Source organism: Octopus bimaculoides, chromosome 1 (assembly GCF_046866305.1).
Source record: "Octopus bimaculoides isolate indiv1 chromosome 1, ASM4686630v1, whole genome shotgun sequence".
In the NCBI taxonomy this organism is placed as follows: Eukaryota; Metazoa; Mollusca; class Cephalopoda; order Octopoda; family Octopodidae; genus Octopus; species Octopus bimaculoides.
This window is the reverse complement of record NC_142928.1, coordinates 148,561,274-148,587,028: the sequence shown is the minus strand read 5'-3', so window position 1 is coordinate 148,587,028 and position 25,755 is coordinate 148,561,274. Positions and strand designations below refer to the sequence as shown.

The 25,755-nt window shown below is 36.6% G+C and overlaps 1 protein-coding gene across 3 annotated transcripts in view; it reads left to right on the top strand.

The window, feature by feature from the left end:
* Positions 1-25,755, top strand: part of LOC106883579 (ATP-binding cassette sub-family C member 4) — a 151,740-nt gene that overhangs the window by 36,818 nt on the left and 89,167 nt on the right. For all 3 annotated transcript variants that reach the window (XM_052971336.2, XM_052971338.2, XM_052971339.2), the window contains exons 3-6: positions 7,492-7,609; positions 13,468-13,683; positions 14,791-14,880; positions 22,589-22,752. In XM_052971336.2, coding sequence (XP_052827296.1) covers positions 7,492-7,609; positions 13,468-13,683; positions 14,791-14,880; positions 22,589-22,752 — 588 coding nt within the window. The remainder of the gene's footprint in view (positions 1-7,491; positions 7,610-13,467; positions 13,684-14,790; positions 14,881-22,588; positions 22,753-25,755) is intronic.

Here is a 25,755-nt window from a genome sequence, read left to right as displayed (position 1 = left end):
TGAAAGGGCTAAAGACAGACATATTCCTCTTTGGAGAAGCCTTTGTCAGCTTTTTACAGGTTTCACTTAAGAAGAAAGATGAAGGAGAAGAAGTAAGTGCTGCCTCCCAACAAATTTGTTGAAAATGGGAGTGGCTTACGTGGTTTGAATAAACAAGTCTGCTTTGTGCATGCATCTGTGAAGTTTTCATGAGTAGCTTTGAGAGATCTCCTATTCAGAGAATACTTTTTGTTTGAATTCTTTGAATTGTTTGAATTCTGTGTCCTTAAGTGTTCAAACAGGGAAGATAAGTACCTCCACCCAGCAAAGCCAGCATCTAGAGACTAGTTTCAGAGTTATTGCTCTTCATCAGTCTGGAGTAGCTTGGCTTGCTAGTTGTCAATGCTTATTTGCCTTTGGGAACTTGTAGAATTTCAAGTGAAATAAATTCACTGATCTACAAAATTAGAAATATTGCATTTCTAAATCTCTCAGAGAGACTTATACAGTAGCAGTACGATAAAGTGCTTATCTTCCCTGTTAAGGACACAGAATGCTTGTGTCATGTAGCCAACTGGAAACAATGTTTCCTGGGGCTAAATATCAGTAGCATTCTTCCCTTTCTTGGGACTGCCACATTAATTTGGCAACAAAGCATCACTTTATCGTGTTGCTACTATATAAGTCTCTCTGAGAAATTTAAAAATGCAATATTTCTAACTTTACAAAGTAGTTTCCAAGGAAATGTTTTCCTTTATGTTCATGCCATGTTTCTTACAAACTTGCCAACTTTGTAATGTCTCTAATTTTTATAAACCTTCTTAGCAAGCATCTTACACTCAGAAGCTACATTTGCAACAATTTCTTCTCTTTCACCATACATAAAACTAACATACCTTTCTTGTCTATATTCTTTCCCATATCCCTCATTCTGATTGTTTGTTCTGGCACAACTAGGATCAAGTTTTCTCTCTCTCTCTTTCTTCAAAACTCCCTTCTTTAACTATTGGAATGACTTCTCATTTCAATACTTTCATTATTTTGAACAAAAATTTCCATGTAAGCTTTCACTTTTCCTATTCTTTCTGCTACAATAACAATTTCTCTCCACTACAATTTCTGTCAAAATCACCTCGTCAGCAACATGTTTCTCAAATTCTCTCACTCTACTCTCACACAGTTGTCTACATTTAACTGCCCTTGTCTTCCATCTTTTTTGTTGAAGTATAACTCGTTGATATATATTTGTCTGTGGATGCAAGACTTTGCACATTGTCATCAATTTCCTTGTTTTTCTGTTCCACCTTTTCAAGATAGTTTATCCATTTGATTATTCTCATGCTCCATCTGATTATGTACACTGTTCTCAAGTTTATGGCAGTGATGGTATTATTACTATTGAGTGTGATTTTAAAATCCTCCTTACCCTTCAAAAATATTCCTTCCTGAGTTTGTCTTTTATTATTCCATCCTTTATACCATTTACTTTCAAAATTCCCACATATTCCATCTCTTTTATGATATTACCTTTTCTTTATTACAAAGATCCTACTTATGGAAATATCATAGGCATTCAACTTATAAAATTATTATTTTTGTCTTATAGATTTAACTTTTTTTTTATATAAGGGTTAATTAGAGAACTTTATCAGCATGCAGTTTCAAATTTTATTGAAAGTGTTCTACTTTTGATAATCTTTGCTGAAAAATCAACCAAATTTTATAAACATAACACTAGGAAGTTGGAAACTGTGCTAAATTACATTAAGGAAGAAAAATACATATTGTGTGCATAACTTAACACTATTTAGAAACTGTTGAGTTGTGTACACAAATACAACATATTGGAGTATGTGATGACTTGTAGGCTAAAGGTTAAAATAATTGAATCATTGTATTGAACTAAAAAATTTAAACTTTGCTCAATGTTAATATCTGTTTAAAAAAAACACAAAAAAAAAACAAAAACAAAAACCAATTAATCAAATATGTTATAAACATCCTAATATTTCATTGTTTGAGACTGATTAATGTTAAATCTGATACAAAGTTAAGCACCTATCTTGGTGTTGGTTTGATAATTGTGAGTCACAAACAGTGACAATTTTCAGTCTTTAGTTACTATACATTATTGACAGGTTTACTATTTCTAAGAATGTTTGTAGAGTTTAATCTGAACTAATTGGATTTCCATTTTTTTTCATGAACCCATTTCTAATATATTTTCATAGCATTCTCACTATGCCTCAAGATTGGAAATTAATTTAGAAGTGTTTGTAACTTTTGCAGAATCTCCTAGACTACTGAGGTTGGCAAAACAATTCTTAAACTCAAATGTCTGTAGTGTGAGAACTATATACGAAAAAGAAAAAGAATGTCCAGTTGAGTCATTAATGTACTTGTGATGTACAGTAGGTGTCCTCCTTGGGTTAAAAATGGTAGTAACATTGGTTCCTATGGAACAACCATGTTGAAGTGGTGATAAACATTACCTTTCAGTATAGGTACTGCTTTCATCTCTTATAGAGATTGTTGTACTTCCCTCGGGAGACTCGCAGAGAAAAGACAACGAGTTGTACAATTTAATTATTACATTTATTATTCAATTACATACAAAGAACGCACTCACCCAATGTTCGCTGTGTTAATAAACAAAAGTCATGTCCGCCATATCTATTAATGACATTTTACTACGACAGTCACACAAGACACCAACAATGAAACAATGAACTCAGACGAACCACAGTGACACACGGAACGTCAAACGAATAACATATCCAACACTCCATATAACACCTCCCCACTGAAATTGATGCTACACAAGAAGTATCAACAGCAAAGTCTCTCTTGGGTTTTACGGGTTCTCTTGGATCGTCTTGGGTTGTCTGGTCCATACTCTGGAACGGGTAACATGATCTTGGGTCTGGTTTGTCGTTGAGTTAGTGGCACAGTTTCCGAGATCTCCATCGGGTGATCTGTTGCAAATTCAAATTCAGTGTTTTCTGCATCACCAGGTTCATTGTCTTCCTCAGTTGTCTACCGCGGTCGCAGCTGTTCCCAGTGTCGTCTCCACGTCGGGCCTTGAGGTATGACCTTCACGTTAAAGCAGCGAGTACCCAATGACTTCTTAATGGTTGCTGGTATCCATCGGGGATCTTTGTCTCGGCGAGGTCCATAGTATAGTGCATACACAGGCGAGCTTGGAATCACCTGAGACTTATGTGCTTCCTTAGACAGTTTGCCTTGAGCAATGTGTGCTGGCGATGGCAGCAGAGAATCAATCCTTGTTCGTATCTGCCGGTGATTCAAAAGTTCACTCGGAGAGAATCCACAGGATGTCGGTGTTCTCCGGTACTGCATCAAGAACTCTTGAAGTGCTCGTGTCAGCGGAAGAGAAGACTTCCTCAGAGCTTGTTTGAAGGTCTGCACCAAACATTCCGCTGCTCCGTTGGTAGCTGGGTGGTAAGGTGCCCCTGTCAGGTGTGTGATCCCACGTTCTTTGCACCAGCTCTGGAACTCCTCAGACGTAAAAGTTGGCGCATTATCGGTGACCAGTGTGTGAGGAAATCTGAAGTGCGCAAAGTCTTCCTCAAGCAGATTTAAAGTGGCTTCACCATTTTCCTTTCTGTCAAAGTCATTGTCATCACTGAATGGCAAGCGACTGAAGGCATCAGCATTGCCATGATCTGCTGATTTCCGATATTCAATGGTGTAGTCAAACTGGATCAGCCACAGGGCCCATCGTGCTAGTCTGTTAGCAGCGAGAAGTGGCGTCCCTTTCCTCGGACTGAATAGTGATGTCAGTGGCTTGTGGTCAGTCACAAGTATGAATTTACGACTGTACAAATACTGGTAAAACTTCTGCAAGCCAAATATGATAGCCAGGGCTTCCTTTTGAATTTGGCTGTAGTTACGCTGTGCAGAAGTGAGAGTCTTGGACATATTGGCTATTGGGCGCTCGCTTCCATCAGAATAGCGGTGAAACAGGACTGCTCCAATACCAACGTTTGATGCGTCGCAAGCCAGTCCCAAAGTTTTGTTTGGATCGAAGTGTATCAGAACTTGACTCAATGAAAGTACATCTTTCAAGTGATCAAAAACTGACTGTTCCTCATCTCTCCACTTCCAAATAGTTGACTTTTTTGTAAGGCAATAGAGTGGCTCTGCTATACTGGCTAGGTTTGGGATAAACTTTCCATAAAACTGAACTGAACCTAGGAAAGATTTCAAGCTTGATTCGTTCGTTGGAGGTGGCATCTTTAAGACTGCTTCGACTTTGGATCCCTTCGTGATCCCTTCAGCCGACAAAATGTGTCCAAGGTATTCTACACTGGGTAGTGCAAACTGGCACTTTTCATGGTGACATCTGAGTCCATTGTCGCTTAGACATGTGAGCAGACACTTTAGGTTGTTTAGGTGACTGTTTGCATCTTTCCCACTTACGAGCATGTCATCCTGGAAGACGGCCACTCCAGGTAGATCATGGGTCAGGTTTTCCATGATCTCCTGAAAGTAACCAGGTGCTGACTTGATTCCGAAAGGGAGTCGTTGTTGCAGGAGTACTCCACGGTGAGTGCTGAGTGCGAGTCTGCTTTGACTTTCTGGAGCCAGCTTGATCTGATTATAGGCATCAGCAAGGTCAATCTTTGTATATCCGAATCCACCTCCAAGTTTCTGCATCAGTTCAGCAGGGAGTGGCATTGGATGACGGTGATCAGCGAGTTGGTCATTAATTCCTACAGAGTAGTCACCACAAATCCGTAGTTTGGGCTTCAGGTTGCTTGAAGCGTGTGCTTTACGAATCGGTACCACTGGCGTTCCGTATTCGTTGAACTGAACTGGCTTCCAGATTCCCTTGGCGATGCCTTCTTCGTAACCTTTGGCCAGGTCATCACGAAGAGCAAATGGGACCGGACGTGCCTTGTGAAAGACTGGTGTTGCGTCCGATTTGAACTTCACTTCCAGTTCAAAGTTCTTGAGACATCCCAATTCTTGCTTGAAAAGATCTGGAAATTCATCACACATGTTGTGACAATCTTGCTGCAGGGAAACATAGAGCTCACTTGAGGTCTTTGGATACATCACTTCAGCACCTTCCCTCTTGGCTTGGCTGTTTATGCTTTTCAAACCTAGAGCAGTGTCCACGGAAATTCCCAGAGTCTGGATAGCATTTCGTCCCAGCAAATTAAGATCAGAGATCTTGGTGACAATGTAAGGTATAAGATCCTGCTTACCGGTTGTCGGATCCTTGGTTTGACCCATGAAAGTTCCTAGAACAGGCAGGTCGTGCTTGCTGGCAGATTCATAGCGATGCTTGACATCTTGCAGCTTTGGTCTTCCAAGTTGTTTCCAGACTGACAAGGAAACAAAATTGCCTGTAGTAGCAGTGTCCAATTCCATTGAGAACAGTTTGTTCTGGATTGTTACTGGCACAATTAAACTATGAGCATCTTGGGGAACTTCACCTAGGATCGCCTTGACTAGCTCAGCTTTTGTGATTCTTTTCACAGGAGTTTGTGAATGGCCATTGCGTTGCTGATGTTGTTTTTTTCCTACACACCACTTGCAAATGTCCCTTTTTGTCACAAAAATGACATTTGGTTTCCTTGAAAGGACAGTCTGTCGCTTTGTGGGCCTTTCCACATCGGTAACATTTCTCCTGGTTTGTGGAATAAGACTGCTGATGTTTCTTTTGAGGACTCTTATTCTTGTTCTGTTGGACCTTGTAGACTTGCTTGTTTTTGGAACCATATACAGTTTCTTTTGCAACCTTTGCTGCGTCTTCTGTCTCGATGGCAACTTGGACAGCACGGGAAAAATCTAGTTCTGTCTTTTATCTTAAAAAGCGTCTTCAGAACCGCTTCATTATTGACTGAACATATGAATCTCTGTCTCAAAGCTTCATCCTGTGGGTTGGCGATCGACGGAAAATCACAGGTAGCTGCATCCTGACGTATACGTGCTGCCAGCTCTTGGAGAGTTTCGCCTGGCTTCCGCTGCATATCACTCCAAAACTTGAAACGCTCTCTCACAATGAAAAGTTTTGGGTTGAACTGTTCTTTCATGAAGTCAACGATTTCATCCATTGTCAAGTTGTTGATATCTTTAGGCGGATTTTGTTGGGTAGCCAGATTAGCAAGTTGTTTGTAAACAGTAGCAGTCTGATTGGTCAGCAACACTTGTGCCATGCGTTGTTCAGGTACAGCATTAGCAGCCACAAACGTACGGAATCTTGACCAGTAATCAGGCCATAGTTCTGTCGTTGAATCAAATGCAGCAAATGGTGGAATCGACACTGTTGTCGAAGCAGCTGAAAAATAGCCACTGGGATTGCCTTCAACTTGTCGAGCACCAAACAGTTTTAACAGAGTGTCCATATCTCTCTGATGTTGTTGCATTTGCTTTTCCATTTGTTCCCTAAACAATTTAATAAGTTCTACTGTCTGTTTTTCAGCCATTGTTATTACGATGAATAATTTTACGGTAAAGTAAGCATGTAATCCTATCGGCGACGCCAATAAACTCTGTTGTATTTCCCTCGGGAGACTCGCAGAGAAAAGACAACGAGTTGTACAATTTAACTATTACATTTATTATTCAATTACATACAAAGAACACACTCACCCAATGTTCGCTGTGTTAATAAACAAAAGTCATGTCCGCCATATCTATTAATGACATTTTACTACGACAGTCACACAAGACACCAACAATGAAACAATGAACTCAGATGAACCACTGTGACACACGGAACGTCATACGAATAACATATCCAACAGTCCATATAACAGAGATATTCTAACTACTTTGCTTGTTCAAAAATCAGTGACTGTGTGCCACTTATTTTTCTATATATTGCAAGCTGGAGTGAACTAGTGCTATTTCTAGCTGATGGGTGTCCACCACTGAGGATCAGCACAAATAGCTCGAAGCCAGACTGCCTGGTGGTCCCATTGTTGTCGTTGTTGCTAGATGGTAGTTCACTTCCCTGCTTGCAATATATATTGGGTGCAGATTACATCGACTAACTCGCTGGAGGGGTGTCCTTCTGGGGCTAAAAATGGTAATATCATTGGTTTTTATGCAACAGCCATGTTGAAGTGGCAATAAACATTACTTCTCAGTACAGTTACTACTTTCATCTCTTATAAAGATTTTCTAACAAATTATTATTTATTATAAATTATTGTTTATAATTGAGTATCATTTATTTGTAAGATGAGAAACTGGCAGAATCGTTAGCATGCAGGACAAAATGCTTTGTGACATGTCATCTGGCTTTACATTCTGAGTTCAAATTCTGCTGAGGTCAACTTTAATCTTTTTGGCATCGGTAAAATAAATATCAGCTGAGCATTGGGGCCCATTGTAATCAACTGACCTCTTTCCCCAAAATTTCAAGCCTTTTGTCCATAGTCAAAAGAATTATTATTTGTATTATCAGTAAAGTTTTTCAGTATTATTTTATTTGTTTATTTAATCATTTTATTTATTCATTTGTTTATTTAACAGTGAATGGGAAAAAGAAATGTTGAAACTGAAGCACTCAGGAAAACCTAGTTTAAGCTGGGCTATTTTTAGAACTGTATATAAAAAATATTTTCTCTGGCTGTGTGTGGTTTCCTTAGATGTAAGTATATATATACTTTCCCTGTTACTAGATTGTAATCATGTCAGGCTATGAGTTTTTACATTCATGTATATGTAAAAGAATAAAAGAATATATTTTTAACTTTAATTTTTTTTATGTATGTATTTCTTCACATGTGTAGTTAAGAAGTTTGTTACCCACCCACATTGCTTCAGTTTTAGTTCCACTGCATGGTACCTTAGGCATGTGTCTTCTACAATAACCTGAGTTTGAACAAAGCTTTTTGAGTAGATTTAGTACACAGAAACTGAAAGAAACCTGTCGTACATACATACATACATACATACATACATACATACATACATATATATATATATATATATATATATATATATATATATATATATATATCATCATCATCATCATCATCATCATCATCATCATCGTTTAACATCCGCTTTCCATGCTAGCATGGGCTGGACGATTTGACTGAGGACTGGTGAACCGGATGGCTACACAAGGCTCCAATCTGATTTGGCAGAGTTTCTACACCTGGATGCCTTTCCTAACGCCAACCACTCTGAGAGTGTAGTGGGTGCTTTTACGTGCCACCAGCACGAAGGCCAGTTAGGTGGTCCTGGCAACAGCCACGCTCAAAATGGTGTATTTTACATGCCACCTGCACAAGCTGAGTTTCGTGTCCTGCATAGGAGCTAGTCCAGCAGCACTGGCAACGATCTCACTCGAATGTCTTTACACATGCCACCAGCACAAGTGCCAGGAAGGCGATGCTGGGCACAGGTGCCATCACGATTTCGCTTTCGCTTGCCCCAACAGGTCTTCACAAGCCGAGTTTCTTGTCCAATGAAGGAGACGACGTTGGCATGGGTGCCAGTCGTCGAATTTAGTTTGATTTCGATTCCGATTTCACTTGCCTCAATAGGTCTTCGCAAGTGGAGTTTTGTGTCCAATGAAGGAAGGTACGCATAAGTGGGCTGGCTACACCCCTGGCAGAAGCCTCGGATTTAGGTCTCACTTGGCTTGCCGGGTCTTCTCACACACAACGTATTTCCAAAGGTCTCGGTCAGAAGTTATTGCCTCATTGAAGCCCAATGTTCAATGGTCGTGCCTCACCACCTCATCCTAGGTCTTCCTGGGCCTACCTCTTCCACAGGTTCTCTCAACTGCTAGGGAGTGGTACTTTTTCACACAGCTATCGTCATCCATTCTCGCCACATGACCATACCAGCACAATTGTCTCTCTTGCACACCACAACTGATGCTTCTTAGGTTCAACTTTTCTCTCAAGGTACTAATACTCTGTCTAGTATGCACACTGACATTACACATCCATCGGAGCATACTGGCTTCATTCCTTGCGAGCCTACGCATGTCTTCAACAGTCACGGCCCATGTTTCACTGCCATGGAGCATGGCTGTTCGTACACATGCGTCATACAGTCTGCCTTTTACTCTGAAAGAGAGACCCTTTGTCACCAGCAGAGGTAAGAGCTCTCTGAACTTTGCCCAGGCTATTCTTATTCTAGTAGCTACACTTTCAGCGCACCCTCCCCCACTACTATCTTGGTCACCTAGATAGCGGAAGCTATCAACTACGTCTAGTTTTTCTCCCTGAAATGTGGCAGAAGTTGTTTTCTGCACATTCACAGTGTTTATAGCTCCTGAACATCTGCTACATACAAAAACTAACTTCCTAGTTAGCCTTCCTTTGATATTGCTGCACCTCTTATGTGTCCAAAGCTTGCACTTGGTGCGTCTTATAGAGTACATATATATATATATATATATATATATATATATATATATATATGTATGTATGTGTGTGTGTGTGTGTGTGTGTGTGTATTAGGTTGTCTGGAAAGCTCTAAGTGTTTTTAAACTAACTCTTTTAACTCTTCATTGAACATACCTGAAACATAACACAGTTAAAACTTTGGCATTGCTTGAAGAGGTAGTGTGTCTCTTTGTTCCTGACTAAAAATAGATTTGACATTTGAAATGGATAACCAAAAATTTCATATTCACATTGTAATGCTTTCCTTTTTTAAAAATGGAGAAAATGCTGCGATGACATGCAAAAACATTTGTGAAGTGTATGGTTATGATGTTGTAGGTGAATTAACTGTTTGAAGGTGGTTTGCAAAATTTATAGCTGTAGAGTTTAGCTTGGAAAACGAGTCACAGTGGAAAACCTTCTAAAGATGTTTTGAAGGCAAAAATCAAAGAAAACTTAAATATCATGACTAGAGAACTTGCAGAGGAGTTGGAAGTTAGGATACATTTCTCACTATAATGTATGGGTCGCTCACAAACTCTCAAAAAAGAATTGCTTGGACTGGTATTCCATTTGTGATATACTTTTGAAATAGAATGAAAGCATGCTTTTTTGAAACAACTTGTGATTGGAGATGAAAAACAGATTGTGTACTTAAATGCAGTGCGTAAAAGATACTGGAATTTGCATAAAGGTCTTCCAAAAGACAGCAACCAGAGTCGAATATCCATGCCAAAAAATCTATGCTTTGTGTTTGGTGGGATCATAAAGACATTATTTATTATGAGCTTCTCCCACAAAACCAGATCATTAATTCTGATGTGTACCATTGTCAACTGGCTAATTTGAACCAAAAGAAAAATCAAAGAACGGAAGGTGAAAATTGCTAACAGGAAAGGGATAGTGTTCCAACATGGCAATGCCTGACCATGTGTGCCTTTAACTACCTGAAGAAAGTTACATGAACTTGGCTGGGATCTCTTACCCCATCCATCATATTCTCCTGATATTGCATCATCTGACTACCACTTGTTTTTGCAAGGAAAAACATTTAATGATTTCGATGGAGTCAAAATGCATCTAGATAACTTTTTTCTTCAAAACCAGTCAAATTTTATGCTGATGGAATATCTAGATTGCCTAATAGATGGGCGAAGGTCATTAATAATAATGGAACTTATTTCATTGAATAAAATTTGAGAAGTCAATTATTTATATCTCTTTTTGCATATTAAAATCTGCTCAGAACTTTCCAGACAACCTAATATATGTATGTGTGTGAGTATTATGTGTTCCCTAGTCTTGACATCATATGATAGTTGTTGTAAATGAGTTTCACTGTCACATAAGCAGTGTCATTCATTTATAATGTTTTGCAAGAGCATGTCTGGCCATGGAGATGTATTGCCTGCACCTATTTTGTAAAACGGCTATCGTTTTTTCTTACTGGTTGTTGTTTAACTAATCTCTGATCACCCACTAATGATCTCTGATCACCCACTAATGATCTCTAATCACCCACTAATGATCTCTGATCACCCACTAATGATCTCTGATCACCCACTAATGATTTCTGATCAAACGGACATAGGAAGTTTGTTGAACAACCAGGAGCAATCCAGAAATAATTTATGCTAGATGATCCTTGCCTCCACGAAGTGTACGATTATACTGAGTATACTGACATACTGTGGATTATTGTAGTGATGCAGACAATCTAAGAGTGTAGCTTTTATTTTTTTTTTAGTGCTCATTCTTTATTTTTGTATGATAGTTGTTATTTATTTTCTGATTAATTCTGAATTTGTAGACCTATGATCAAAGGTTTTCCAGTCATGACTGTCCCATCATTTTCCAAACTACATTATCTGGTATGTTCTTCCTTGCCAAGACAGTAGGGTATAAGCTGAGAGTAATTTGGCTGCTGTTTCTGGCAGGTTGACTGATTGTTCAAACAAGAGAAGGACCTCTTGCTGGCTTGTTTGTATGCCTGTTATTGTTTAACCCCTGGTTGTCTTTAACTAAGCAGAATTTGTTTGTAGGAATTCCAGCTAAGACTACCTTGTGTTTTTGGATATTGTGTATGTAAAATGGTGTGGAGGCGCAATGGCCCAGTGTTTAGGGCAGTGGACTCGCGGTCATAGGGTCGTGGTTTCGATTCCCAGACCGGGTGTTGTGAGTGTTTATTGAGCGAAAACACCTAATGCTCCACGAGGCTCCGGCAGGGGATGGTAGCGAACCCTGCTGTACTCTTTCACCGCAACTTTCTCTCACTCTTACTTCCTGTTTCTGTTGTGCCTGTAATTCAAAGGGTCAGCCTTGTCACACTGTGTCACACTGAATATCTCCGAGAACTACGTTAAGGGTGCACGTGTCTGTGGAGTGCTCAGCCACTTGCACGTTAATTTCATGAGCAGGCTATTCCATTGATCGGATCAACTGGAACCCTCGACGTTGTAAGCGACAGAGTGCCAACAACATGTAAGATGGTAGGTATGACATTGTGTATGTAAGATGATAGATATGATCTGAGAGGTTGTTCGTTACATACTATTCCTTGCAGGTCATTTTAGTATTTAGATACTTCCTTGTTGGTTTTGGTGGTTACTACAAAGAAGTCAGCAAGATGAATTATGACAGTTGCTGCACCTTTGCACTCATTGTTGGTAATACTCATTCCAGCATGGTGTTTGAGAGTAATCTAGCAATTGATGCTGCTACTATTTTCTTGTATATGTTTTTTTTTTGTGCATCTGGATAAGGTGGGAGGGGTGGCATATTCTTTCTTTTTCTTAAAAAACAGATGGGTGAAATTTGAAAATGATTTGTTGGTGTGTCAAGTTGGTGTTTAGAACACAGTATAAAAGATTCTCACTTAAAACTGTAATAGTAATTTTATATATTAAAATCTCATGCTACTATTAAAGAGACTTTTATAGACTTTAGTTATTTATTCGTTGAGAATATAGTTTATGAAAGTAAATGGAGCAATAGCAATAAAAATTAACCAAAAACGATATGCACATTCCCTTAACCACATACATAATAGACAGTACTGCTATTTTCCCTCTAAAAGGTTATGAGGCAACTCAAAACCCTCGCAATAATACCATGGTTGATGCTGAGGTTAAAGTATTGGTATAGTCAAACAGCTTCATGTGTATCACCTGACACTTTGGTAAGATGGAATGCCAACATGAAGGAAAACTTTATTGTTAGTAACTTGGCTTCTCTGAATGTTTCCAATGACACAAATTTATAGATATAATTCATCAGGAAATGAAGATATTTCAAGATCTTATTCTGTTTTGCTTACCAATACAATAGACTCATCTCTTTGTTAATATTTAGGATGGAGTGAAAGCATCACTAACAGAGACATCTTATATGAGGTATCTTCCTGTAGCTCACATGTAAAGGGTAACTGCACCAAACCTTGTCCTATTTACCCTGGACAATCCAAGTGGCTTCAGAATTATGGGGATATTTACTGTAGTTTGGGTTCATTCTATAGTTAAATTTATTTTAGTGTGGTTAGCAAATTGGGTTAGGGTTAGGTCATAATAGTTGACATAAAAGTCCATAAAGAACCTCTGAACAGATGGGTTTGCCATATCGACATCTATTCCCCACATATGTCAGCTCCAACTCTAAGGGCAATGAAGGTGCAGTGCTCATCCAGGCTAATTAAGCTCCCCCACCAACACAATGCTCATTGCAGGAAAAGGAAAAACCTAATTCCAAAGAAATATATATGTGTGTGTTTATGTTTGTCTCTTTGTCTTGACATCACATGTAATTGTAAATAAATGTCATTGTCATACAAACAGTGTCATTCAATCCCAATGTTCTGCAAGAGTATGTTTGGCTACAGGGGAATACTGCCTTTCTTGGGAATATGTGAGGGTTGGTGACAGGAAGGGCATCCTGATGTAGAAAATTTGCTTCAGTAGACTCCATCTGATTCATGCAATACCAAAAAAGTGGATGTTAAGATGACGATGATGATTATTATTTTTTTTTTGTATATTATTTATATGGTACCTAAAAGCTGTTAATATCTGTTAATCTACATAATCTTTTATCCTTTTCTATTTTTCAGGAATTTAGTAAAGTGATCCAACCTCTGCTGTTAGGGAAGTTGGTTTCATACTTCACTCCCAACAGCCAGATGACTACACAGCAAGCTTATCTTTATGGAATGGGAGTTGTAATATGTGTTTTATTAGGTTGTCTCACCAACCATATTTTCTTCTTTAATGTCCAGCGACTGGGAATGCAAATACGCATTGCCTGTTGTTCTCTGATGTTTAAAAAGGTAATTTCAAAATTCCTTGCTTGATTTTTTGAATTAATTGATTAATTAATTAATTAATTTCTTTTGTTTGTTTATGAGTAAGTTATGTTTATACTGAAGTTATAAGTTGGGGTATTGTTCGTCTAATTGGAGCTCCCTATCACCCTTCAATGAACAGAGCTGCTGAGTGTTTGATTCAAACTTTCAAGCAAGTGTTACGAAAGTCTTCCAAAACACCTAAAGAAACTTTGCTGGAATTCTTGATGCAATTCAGGAGAACACCTATCGCTAGTAGCTACTTGCTGAGTGAATTACTCAACAGTTGTCAATTATGCACCAAGATTGACATCTTGCTTCCATCTCCAGTTCATTTAGCCCAATCCAAATTGAAAAGGACTATCGAGAGAGATGTACTTAAAATTTCCAATCGGTTTCAAGTTGGTGATTCATGCTATACTCTGTATTTTGGACCAAGGAGAAACCAAGATCCACGTTGGGTTCCAGCTATAGTTGTGAACCTGGAACCACGTGGTTGCGAAGCAAGCTTCTTAAAGCATTCCATCTGTGATCAGTCATCTTGTCTTTTTCAAATTCAAATTCCAGCTTAAATAGAGACAGTACAAAACAAAATTTATGTGGGAGTAATACAAATCAAAATTAAAATCGCCAAATACAATTTATAGATCACCTCCAACCTGCTCTATTGGGTCATATGCAGTCTACATGAGTGACAGTCTGTTGTACTTCTCTATCAGTGATTATAAAGTGTCCTTTTTTTCAATTAAGAAGAGGTATAATGAAGTGTTTTTTATGCTTGCTGATAGAAATATTTAATGTGATTTTTCATAATTTGTATTTATTATATTGAATCATTATTTTGGAAAAATATGTGATAAATTGTTTTGTCATAAATTGAATTAAATTCTATATTCTCTGATGAATATTAATTTATGCCTTTTGTACTTACACACATGTTTACACACACACATATATATATATATATATATATATATTTACACACACACACACACACACACACACACACACACACACATATATATAAAGAGAGAGAGATTGGTGCTTATTGTCAATATTACCATTTCAAAATTCACTTATATTATATTTCAGATGTTGATTCTTGATAATGCGTCTTTAAACAAAACAACAACTGGTCAGATTGTTAATCTTATGTCAAATGACGTGAACAGATTTGATCAAGTAAGTCTTACTCTTATTTGTGACAAAGGCAAGAGAGTGTAATTTTCTTCTCAATTTTAGCAAAAATCTAAAGATAAAAAAAAGATTATTTTCTCTCTCTATTTATTCTCTAGACATTTTTACATCTATCTTGGAAAGCCAGCAAATTCTAGAATTACTCTTTTACTTGTTTAATCATTGAACTGTGGCTTTGTTAGGGTACCTTTAGAAATTTTGGGTATTTTCAGAAAACATTGGAACTGGCATCTTCTTTTTCATGTTAAGCTGTTAAGTACTCAATCATGAGATGAGAACAGCATTTTCAGTTAGATTGATAAATTGTAAACAGTCATCTTGTTTATCCTCTTGAGTTTTTTTTCCCCTTTCAACCAACTAGATCAATTACTTCATAGACATTCATGATCAACATCGATTGCATCCAAACCTCACAAGTTTCGAATAGCCTGAAAAGGTTCTTCCTCCAAAATAGACTCTTAAAAAAAAAAACACTACAGTTTCTTAGAATCAGATCTATCAGATCTTTGCTTATCTATTTCATTCACCAACAGTCTTTTACTCTTCAGAACTTCTGTGAAAGGAATGTTGTTGCATTTCCTATCAACAAAAGTCATCTTAAACTGGATGAGTGATGTTTCCTTCACCAACATCAGCCAACAGAAGTTCTAGTTGAACATCAAATTCATTGGCCATCATCATCAACATCATCATTTAATGTCCTTTTTCTTTGCTGATATGGGTTGGACAGCTTGATAGGACTGGACAAGGGCATGGGCTGCATCAGGTTTATTAGTCTGTTTTGGCTTGGTTTCTATGGTTGGATGGTCTTCCTAATGCCAACCACTTTACAGAGTTTTCTGGGTACTTTTTATGTCTTACCATTATTAGTGTTTTTTATGTGGCACCAGCACCTACATCAATACTTCTTTTGTGGCACCTTGGCTTTCAGGATCTCAATTCTGTTGAGTACAGTAAGGCATCATCACCAATCACTGTCCTTTCTCTTCCAGCTACATATTATAACACAAGAAAAGAGAAATATTAGGTACTTTATTTAAGGATGTCTGGCAATGTTTATTACAGAGTCTATTACCTCATAGGAGTTTGAAGTAAAAAGAGGAAATGCGTAATGTTTTAGGAAATGTAATGGGTAAATTGAAACTTAATGTATTTTCTCTTTTTATGGCAATCTAACATGCCTGTATTTTTATCCTATAGACCCCTGCTGATCCAGACCACTATTATTCTTCTCAAATTTTAATTATCTTAATGGAAGAGCCTATAACTATTTAAATTAGTTTATTACTGTACACCCACGTTGCCTGTCATTTCCGCTTGGCCATCCACTCCACCTCTAATATCTCTGTTTTTGGCCTCGCCCTGCACAACGGATCCACACACTCCAAACCCCTCCTGGAACAGCATTACATTTTCAGTCTACAAGCACAAACTCCTTTTCGACACAACACAAAACCTTCCTCTTAACGACTGTCTCTATACCCTCCTTAAAAAGCAACTTTCTATCTTATTTTATCCTCTCTTATATTCACTCATTTGTTTTACAGTTATTCTTTTTTTCGATTTTTTATCGTTTTATCTTTTTTAATTTTTTTATAATTTTTTGTTATAATTGTATTAATTTCTATATTATCCCTTTAATTAAAATTTTTTTAATCTTTTATTTTTATCTTGTATCTGGTATTTTTTGCATATTTTTATTCAATTTTTATTCATTAATTTTATTTTTTCATCTTGTACTTTCCCCCTTTTTCTCCCTATATTTTATGAGTCTTATTTTATTATATTTTATTTCATTTTATTTCTGCATACCTGCACACATACATACACACACATATATATATATATACATACACATACACACATACATGCACACACACACACACACAACCTCATGCACACATTCACATACACACATGCTCATACATGCACACGTGCACACACTTGCATACATATACACATATATGCACATGCACACATGAATGCACATATACCTCCACATACACACATGCACATACATGCACCACACACACAGCCCCACGTACACACACAAATACATATGCACATACACACACATATACCTTCCACACACACAACACACACTCATACATACACACACACATAATTATGCACATACACACACACATACATGCACACACACACGCATTCACACTCACACACAGGAACACACATATAACTCCATACAGAACTCCACGCAGAACCACACACACAACCCATGCACATACACACACATGCACATGCACATAAATGCACACACATGCACACATACATACACATGCACACACTTCAAACTACCAGCCACACACCTTTCTACTGACCATTCCTCTATGCACATGTGAAGAAACACACAACTACACAAACGACCACCACTCCTGTTACCATGCTGCTGAATTCTTCCTACAACATTAAGAGACACAGTTCACTCACACATACACATATAAACAGCAAACACCACACACACAACACATACACGCACACACATGCTATTACACACACAGACTTGCTTGCATGCACATACCCACACATACACACAGATACCTCCTTCTCTTACACTCTCCTGTCTTAGAAAGGACTTTTTCTTCATCCATTCCCTTCCAGTCATTTCAAAATGTAACCACATGTGGATCGTTGGCGATTTTTTTCCCTCCGTTTTCTTTTTCTCTTGGACTTTCCTCTGTCTCCTGTTTCTGATGAAGAGTTTTGCTTGAAACGTTAAACTCCCTTTCTTTCCATCCTTGAGCATCTGCTAATACTTTTTTGGGATTAACCATGCATATATATATATATATATATATATATATATATATATAATAATATTAGGGATAAAAATCCAAAATCACTGTTAAAAACTCAATTAAAATCAAACTAAAACTATATATATATATATGCGAGTAAAAATAAATACAAAAAAAGGGATTTTGTATGATTGTGTATAGAGGAATATATTATTTTGTTTAAAAGAGTTCCAACACTGTCTGTTTTTTATGTTTTATTTATATTCCTGCAAAACCAATGTGGGATATAGAATATGGAATATACAATATATAATATAATATACAATATATAATATAAAATAAAAATGGATGGTACAATGAAATAAAGTATTGAATGTCTTATTGAATATATGGAATATGTCTTATTGAATAGATGAAATATTGAGTGTTCAATATAAAGGATTAAATATATAAAGGCGAATACGTATTTTCTATACCTTGTGGTATTTCATCATGGCCGGTATGACAGACTTTAACAGACTTTATATATATAGGAGTGGCTGTGTGGTAAGTAGCTTGCTTACCAACCACATGGTTCTGGGTTCAGTCCCACTGCGTGGCACCTTGGGCGAGTGTCTTCTACTATAGCCTCGGACCGACCAAAGCCTTGTGAGTGGATTTGGTAGACGGAAACTGAAAGAAGCCCGTCGTATATATATATATATATATATATATATATATATATATATGTATGTATGTGTGTATATGTTTGTGTGGCTGTATTTGTCTCCCCAACTTCGCTTGACAACCGAGGCTGGTGTGTTTACATCCCTGTAACTTTGTGGTTCGGCAAAAAAGAGACCAATAGAATAAGTACTAGGCTTACAAAGAATAAGTCCTGGGGTCAATTTGCTCGACTAAAAAAAAAAAAGGCGGTGCTCCAGCATGGCCGCAGTCAAATGACTGAAACATGTTAAAGAGTATATAATATATATATATATATATATATATATATATATATATGTGTATGTATGTATACATACATGTACATATGTATATATACAGTGTGTTCAAGCTAACTTTGACAGCATTAAAAAGAAAAGAAAACACTCTCCTCTCTCCTTTCCAAAAATAAAGGTATTTAAAAAAATTAAAATATCTCAATGCTTTGAAAGCAAACATTGTTTGTTTACTTTCATCATAAGTTGAATTTAATGTTAGTGTCTTATTAAGTTAGATTTATAAATCCTAAAATTGCAGAGCAATTCGTTACTTGGCAGTTTAGCTTAAAGGTAAACCACTTAACACGTAATCACAGGGATGTGAGTTCAAGTCTCATGGCTGGCCAGTAACAAATTTTTCTGCAATATATGGATAATTTATCCTGTTCATGCTATTGTATTAACATTATCATGCATTTGAGAATAAATTATTTCTGTATTTAAAAAAAAAATATCAACTAGATTATAGCTGGGAGATAACAGTTTACTCAAAGTAAACTTCCACCACGGCATCAAAATGGTTCTGGATCTGGGCACATGCATTCCTCATTGTGTTGCTGGGAACCACCACTGGCTCAGCTTTGGTGTTTCAGGCAGAACAGTTGGTGTCTTTCCCAACCACACCCTATACATAGTAATCCATAGAATTACAATCGGGACAGTTAGGAGGCCTGAAATTGGGGCTGGTGAAGTTTTAAATATTCTTCAACAACCACCTCTGACTCTTTCTGAAGGTATGGCAAGGAGTCAAATCCTTCTGCCACACACATGGCCTTCCAGCAGCAACTCTCTCTAGCTAGGGATTGACTACAGTCTCCAACAGCTTCACATAGCCATCTGAATTAAGATTAAGCCCTGCTCTCAGATGTGGGATGGTATGGCATTACCCTCACTGGAGACACACCCAAAGGCCATCACAGTTTGGGGTAACTTGGTTTTCATGATACATCACATGGATTGTAGGCAAGCCACCTGTTGTACTGGGTATTATGCATCTGGTCCTGGCAGACGTTCTTTTTATCTGAGAAGCACCAGATCTTCCCTGGCTGAACAGTATGACTTAGCTCATTTAGAAGCTTCTTTACCTTCATCAAGCAGTTCTTCTTGGCCTTGACTGTCAGAATTTGTCACTTGAATCTCTTGTACATGTAGTAGCAAAGGTCCTCATTCAGGACCAGCTTTGTGGTGGCAACTTCAACAGTCATCTCTCTTGCCATGCCTGGATTTCCACACTTGGATCTTCCAGTTGTTGGATGAATTTTGACATGTAGACACAGTCAGAATGCCTGCTATGCCTCTTCTTGCTAGCTATGACTTCATAGTCTCTGTTGTAGCTGGCCATGTCACATCTTACAGCCTTTGCAGTGTTTACAGAGCATTGAGCTGTAGTCATAATGTCTGCATTTTGAAACCCAGCTTGAATCATCATGATACTGTAACTCTTTTTTAACATTCAGATGACTTCTAGTCTTCCATGTTGGCTAATTTTTTCTCAACTACAACTTTAATCCTTATACTCTTCAACACTGTTGACTATTCATCCATACATGAAGCTGTTTCTGGAAAGAGAAGGCATAACAAAATTGTTAAATTTAGCCCAAACACCCTATATATTTCAAGAGTTTCTCTGAATTGTTTTCAGGCACAAAAATAGAAAGAAAGTATTGAATAGCACGTTCCCATAAGAAAATATATAGCAAATATATAACAAATATCTTTGTGTATTGTGCTTTTCTTCAGGTGCTATGTAGTTTATACATTTCTTCATACTAGTATTGAAGTTAACAAAGTAAATGGACAATTGAAATATTGTTTAGTTGGATCCAAGAAAGTATACCTGTGTGAAAATATGGGACCTGAAACTGATGAAGAAATACCCTGGTTTAAACATGCTATATATTGACACCACCACTTCCATGAACCCCCCACTCCAAAAAATAGGCCATATAAGAGCCACTCATACTGAAAAAGTTAGTGGTTTCTGAGAAATAAAGTGTTTTACTTCACAAGTACTGTAAGTATACAAAGTAGACGATAAATGAAGGTCATTTCGTGTTACAAGTGGCCTATGGTAAGAAATTTGCTTTCCAACCACATGGCTCTGGGTTCAGTCCCGCTAGGCAAGTGTCTTTTACTATAGCCTCAGGCCAACCAAAGCTTGTGTATAGGGGTGTGTGTGTGTGTGTGGATATTTGAGTTTGTCCCCTCCACTGCTTGACAACTAGTATTTGTGTCCCCATAAATGAACAGTTTGGCAAAATGAGACCAACTGAATAAGTACTGAGGTTGATTTATTTGACTAAAGGCAGTGCCCCAGCATGGCTGCAGTCTAATGATTGAAACAATTAAAAGATAAAAGATCTCTCTGTCTGTGCATCTGTCCACTTATCCAGCTATCTGCCTGTCTGTCTGCATGTGTGTATATATGTTGATGTCATCTCTATATATAGCCAACCTTGTATCATACTTAGTGCAAATATGTTGTTGAAAGGCAAACTTCCTCTGATATTTATCCAGAAATAACATTTTCTTATGGACATTCTGTGTTTAAAAACACAATGTATATTGGAGGGAGACAAAAATCATCCTAGTGGTGGCTACTGAGAAAGTCAGATGCATTTCAGCTTCATTGAGCCGTGTTAATGATGTGTACTCACAGCCAGTTACATGCTTAGAAGAGATTTGTCACTTTTGATATGTAGGAAAACTGTATTTACTGACACTCTGAATAGTTGTGTGGCTGAATAAAAATCTATTATATATACTCTACAAGCAGTATTAAATTGAAATAGCCATCTGTTTATCATACTTAATGTAAATATCTTTGAAAGGCAAATTTATTGTAGTTCCAATATATATTGTGTTATTAAACACATGTCCATAAGAGATATTATCTTTGGACAAATACTGCTCCCTCACTGATCCATACTTATACATCTAAATTGATGTTGTGGATATAAAAATAAAACTAAAAAACACTGCTGGTGTTATGAATTTTTTTAGTTTTTTGAATAGTTTGAAAACACTGTTCTGCCTCAAAAGACGTTTATGTCACAAACATTTTGATAATACTCTTTCTTGTGTCTGCCTCCTCTTAATCTGTTGTATGTTAACTTTCTTCCCTCCTCTGCATAACATTTTTTTAGCAGCACATTTTTTCAATCCAAAAATGTTACATATTAAAGTTGCATGTCTCTGATGAGTTGACATTAGGTCTTGATTATGTAATTTGCATTATGTAACTAACATGCATCTTATATTAATGAACCATGCATAAGATGGTGTAACTAAATTATTAACAATGTATCATGTTTTGTTTTGTTTTCATACGAATCAATTATACCTTTTATGGATATAACCCTAATGAAATTAAGTGTTTATACATTTCAGTCTGTTTTAAAATTTAACAAAGATTTAGAAGGATTTAGTAAAATAACTAACCTTTCATTATTAAACTGATGTTGGCAGTCATTAGAGAAGCTGAGAAAAGGCTTTGCAGTATTTGTTCCAATTCTTTATGCTTAGAGTTCAAATCTTATCAAGGTCAACTTCACCTTTCTTCCTTCAGGATTGTTAAAATTAAGTGCCAGTCAAGCAATGGGGTTGATGTGATTGACTAACTTTATTCTCTCAAAGTTTGATGACATTGTGCCCGAATTAAAAATTCTCATTAAGAGCAGTGAGTTTGCAGAATCATGAGACTACTGGAAAAAAATGTAGTATTATTCCATGTCTTTACTTGCTGTATTCAAATCCTGCTGAGGTCAACTCTTCACTTTTCATTTTTTGGTGAGTGGGGGTCAATAAAATAAAGTACCAGTCAAGTACTGAAGCAAGAATCCTAACTCCAATTCTAACTCTGTTATCATATAAATGAATTTGTTGCATAAGTATCAATTACCTTTTTTTTTATTTGTTAATTTAAATACTTATTTACAATTATATTATTGATTTCAGGTTTTACTTTATACTCATTTCTTCATTATTGGACCACCACAGACAGTTGCAATCATAATCATTCTCTGGTATATTCTTGGACCTGTTTGCTTGCTTGGATTCCTTGTTCTTATAGTTATCATTCCACTTCAAGTTTGGATGGGGAAATTAGTCTCGAAATACAGGTAATTCTCATTACTGATTTAAAAGTTAATGATTAAGAATAATGTGTACACTTAGAAAATAAATTTCATATATAAAAGAATACTTAAACAATTATTTTGTAGATCAAGGGTCGGCAACCTATGACTTGCAGGCCAGATCCAGCCCACAAGATGTGATGTCCAATGAGTTGTTTAATTAAGATTTAAATTTATTGTAATATGTGAGACAAGACTTTCAAATATGATTAAAGGCCTGCTGTTGCATTCTTCACAAATCTTCTGATTCACTCTACCTAATGTCCACCACCAACTGGATGTGAATGCATGCAAATCAGTTTAAATTGTTTGATATACAGTTTGATGACTCATTGAGATCTAAATTTCATTTTAAAGATGTTTCTTTGATTGACTTCTATGCAAAATATATTTTTCCAAGTGGTAAGTATATCAACTTAATGAATCATGCAAAAAAGATGGCATCTTTGTTTGGAAGCACTTATCTGTGTGAGCGATTATTTTCCAAATTGAAGCAAACTAAGAACAATTTGAGAACAAGATTAACTGATAATCATCTTGATAATAACTTGTTCTTGGCATCAACAAGTTTGAATTCTAATATTGAGAAGCTTTCAAGGAACAAAAAACATCAAGTTTCCCATTAATTTTTTGGCTGCTATGTATTTAAAAAAATTTTTTTAAACAAGTGATTCCAACGATGTCTTAAAATGAATAAATGATGTATTTTCATTACTACATTCATCTGTGGTTAATACAAATCATTTTTAAGTATAGTCAACATTTGTGATTAAATTTTAGCTTGTGTAATTTTCTGTAATTATTCTTTTTTTGCCTTCATCTGGCCTGCTATCCATCATTAATACTCAATCTGGCCCATGGAGGCAAAGAAGTTTCCGACCCTTCTTGTAGAGGAATTATGTAAACCATTAAAATATATACTATTATATTAACTTCTATTTTATTTTATAAATAATATTATATATCCAAAATAAACCACTGTGTACAAATCAACAGACATTGGCACTGTTGAATATAAAACAATGCTGATAATGTTGATGAATATATACTATAAAGTGCCAATTTTTTAAGTTCTTCTATGAACTGATATAATTTTTTCAAGATGCAGTGGAATTGTCTGTGACCAAGTTGTAACAGTGCAAACAAATTTTTGACACCTTATAGTATACAATATTATCCCGAAATGAAACAAAGGTTAAAATAACAGTGGATGTGTATTTTAAATGATTTTCATGACTCTACCATAATGTAATTGTTTTAGTTTCAACTCAGTTTCTCAGATTAAGTCATTTACCAAACAAATACATCTCTGAAAATCTACTTAATTTTACTATATACACACTTTAAATGTTAAAATCCAGTTTTAATGATTTAACATGTCTTTACCAACAGATTAATTATCAAATCATATCCACTTGCTTGAACTTTAATATAAAATTCAAATATAATAAAAGTAAATATGATATTATATAAGAAATAATTTTATAACTATTTGATGTCTGTCTTAATCATCATTCTCTATATATGCACAGCAAACATACACTCACGTTCATTTACATATTCCCTCAACTGAATGAATGCATGCATACATACATATACACTTCCAAACTACATGGTTTTAGATTTGGTTTCACTGCATGACTCCTAGTTGTTGCCAGCTTATTCTGGACACTCTATACATAGCTTGAAAAATCTGTGGCTTTCCTTTTACTTGCATTTTTAACATTGTGTTCTGTATAACATACTTGAAAGGTACTTCATATGTACTGTTGTAGGAATTACTACTCAAGGGATAGGAATTACTACTCGAGGGAAGTGCGAATGTTCACAAGGTTAATTACCACATCTGCATTACATTTATGATTGAGGGGACATAACTTGCTGAATTTATGATTATATTGATATTGATCTCTCCTATATGTGTGTGAGGTTGTATACATTTTTAATTACTATGTGCAGTATCATGGTATAGCAAGGATACTGCTTGTTATGATGTTGCTGACACTAGAAAGGCAATTGAAACTCATCTTGATATTAAGCTAGTCAAAGAGATTATGAAATTCTTTTCTCTGTTGGACACATTTGGAAATCAAATTTACAAAGTTATGAGATTATTCATGTTGAGATTAAATAAAGATGGGTTTGATCCAAATGATGTTTCAGTTATAGTTTTGGATATATATGTATATGTATATATATATATAAATATATTGAAACTTGAACCAAATTCGATGACAGGCACCCGTGCCAGTGGAGCGCTAACAGTACCATCCGAGCGGGATCACTGCCAGAGCAGCAGTCTCGCTTCTGTGCTGGTGGCATGTAAAATGCCCATTTGAATGCGATCATTTCCAGCTTTGCCTAACTGGCACTTGTGCCGGTGGCATGTGAACAAAACATTGGACTGACTCCTGTGCAGGTGGCACGTAAAAAACACCATTTGAGCGTAACCGTTGCCAGTACTGCCAGGCTGGCCCTCGTGCCGGTGGCACATAAAAGGCACCCACTACACTCTTGGAGTGGTTGGCGTTAGGAAGGGCATCCAGCTGTAGAAACTCTGCCAGATCAGATTGGTGTCTGGTGTAGCCATCTGGTTCGCCAGTCCCCGGTCAAATCATCCAACCCATGCTAGCATGGAAAGCGGATGTTAAATGATGATGATGATGATGATGATGATTATGATTTATATACATATCGAAAATCATTTCTATGCTTTCCATGCAAGTTCAATCAAATCTCCTGCAAAGTTGTAAATTATCCAAACGAATCCCCAATGAGTTTAACACAGGATCTTCTAACAATAATGTAAGCTTCATTTGATCAAGATATTTTCATTACGACAAGTAGATCTCGGATTACCACTTCTATGGGTAATTGTTACTTCTGAGGTTCTGTCAGCTATGAAACATATGTAGCTAGGATTTTATTTACTCTCTTCCCTAATTTTGGATTTTTATTCGCATACACAGCAACCCCAGCTGCTAACCA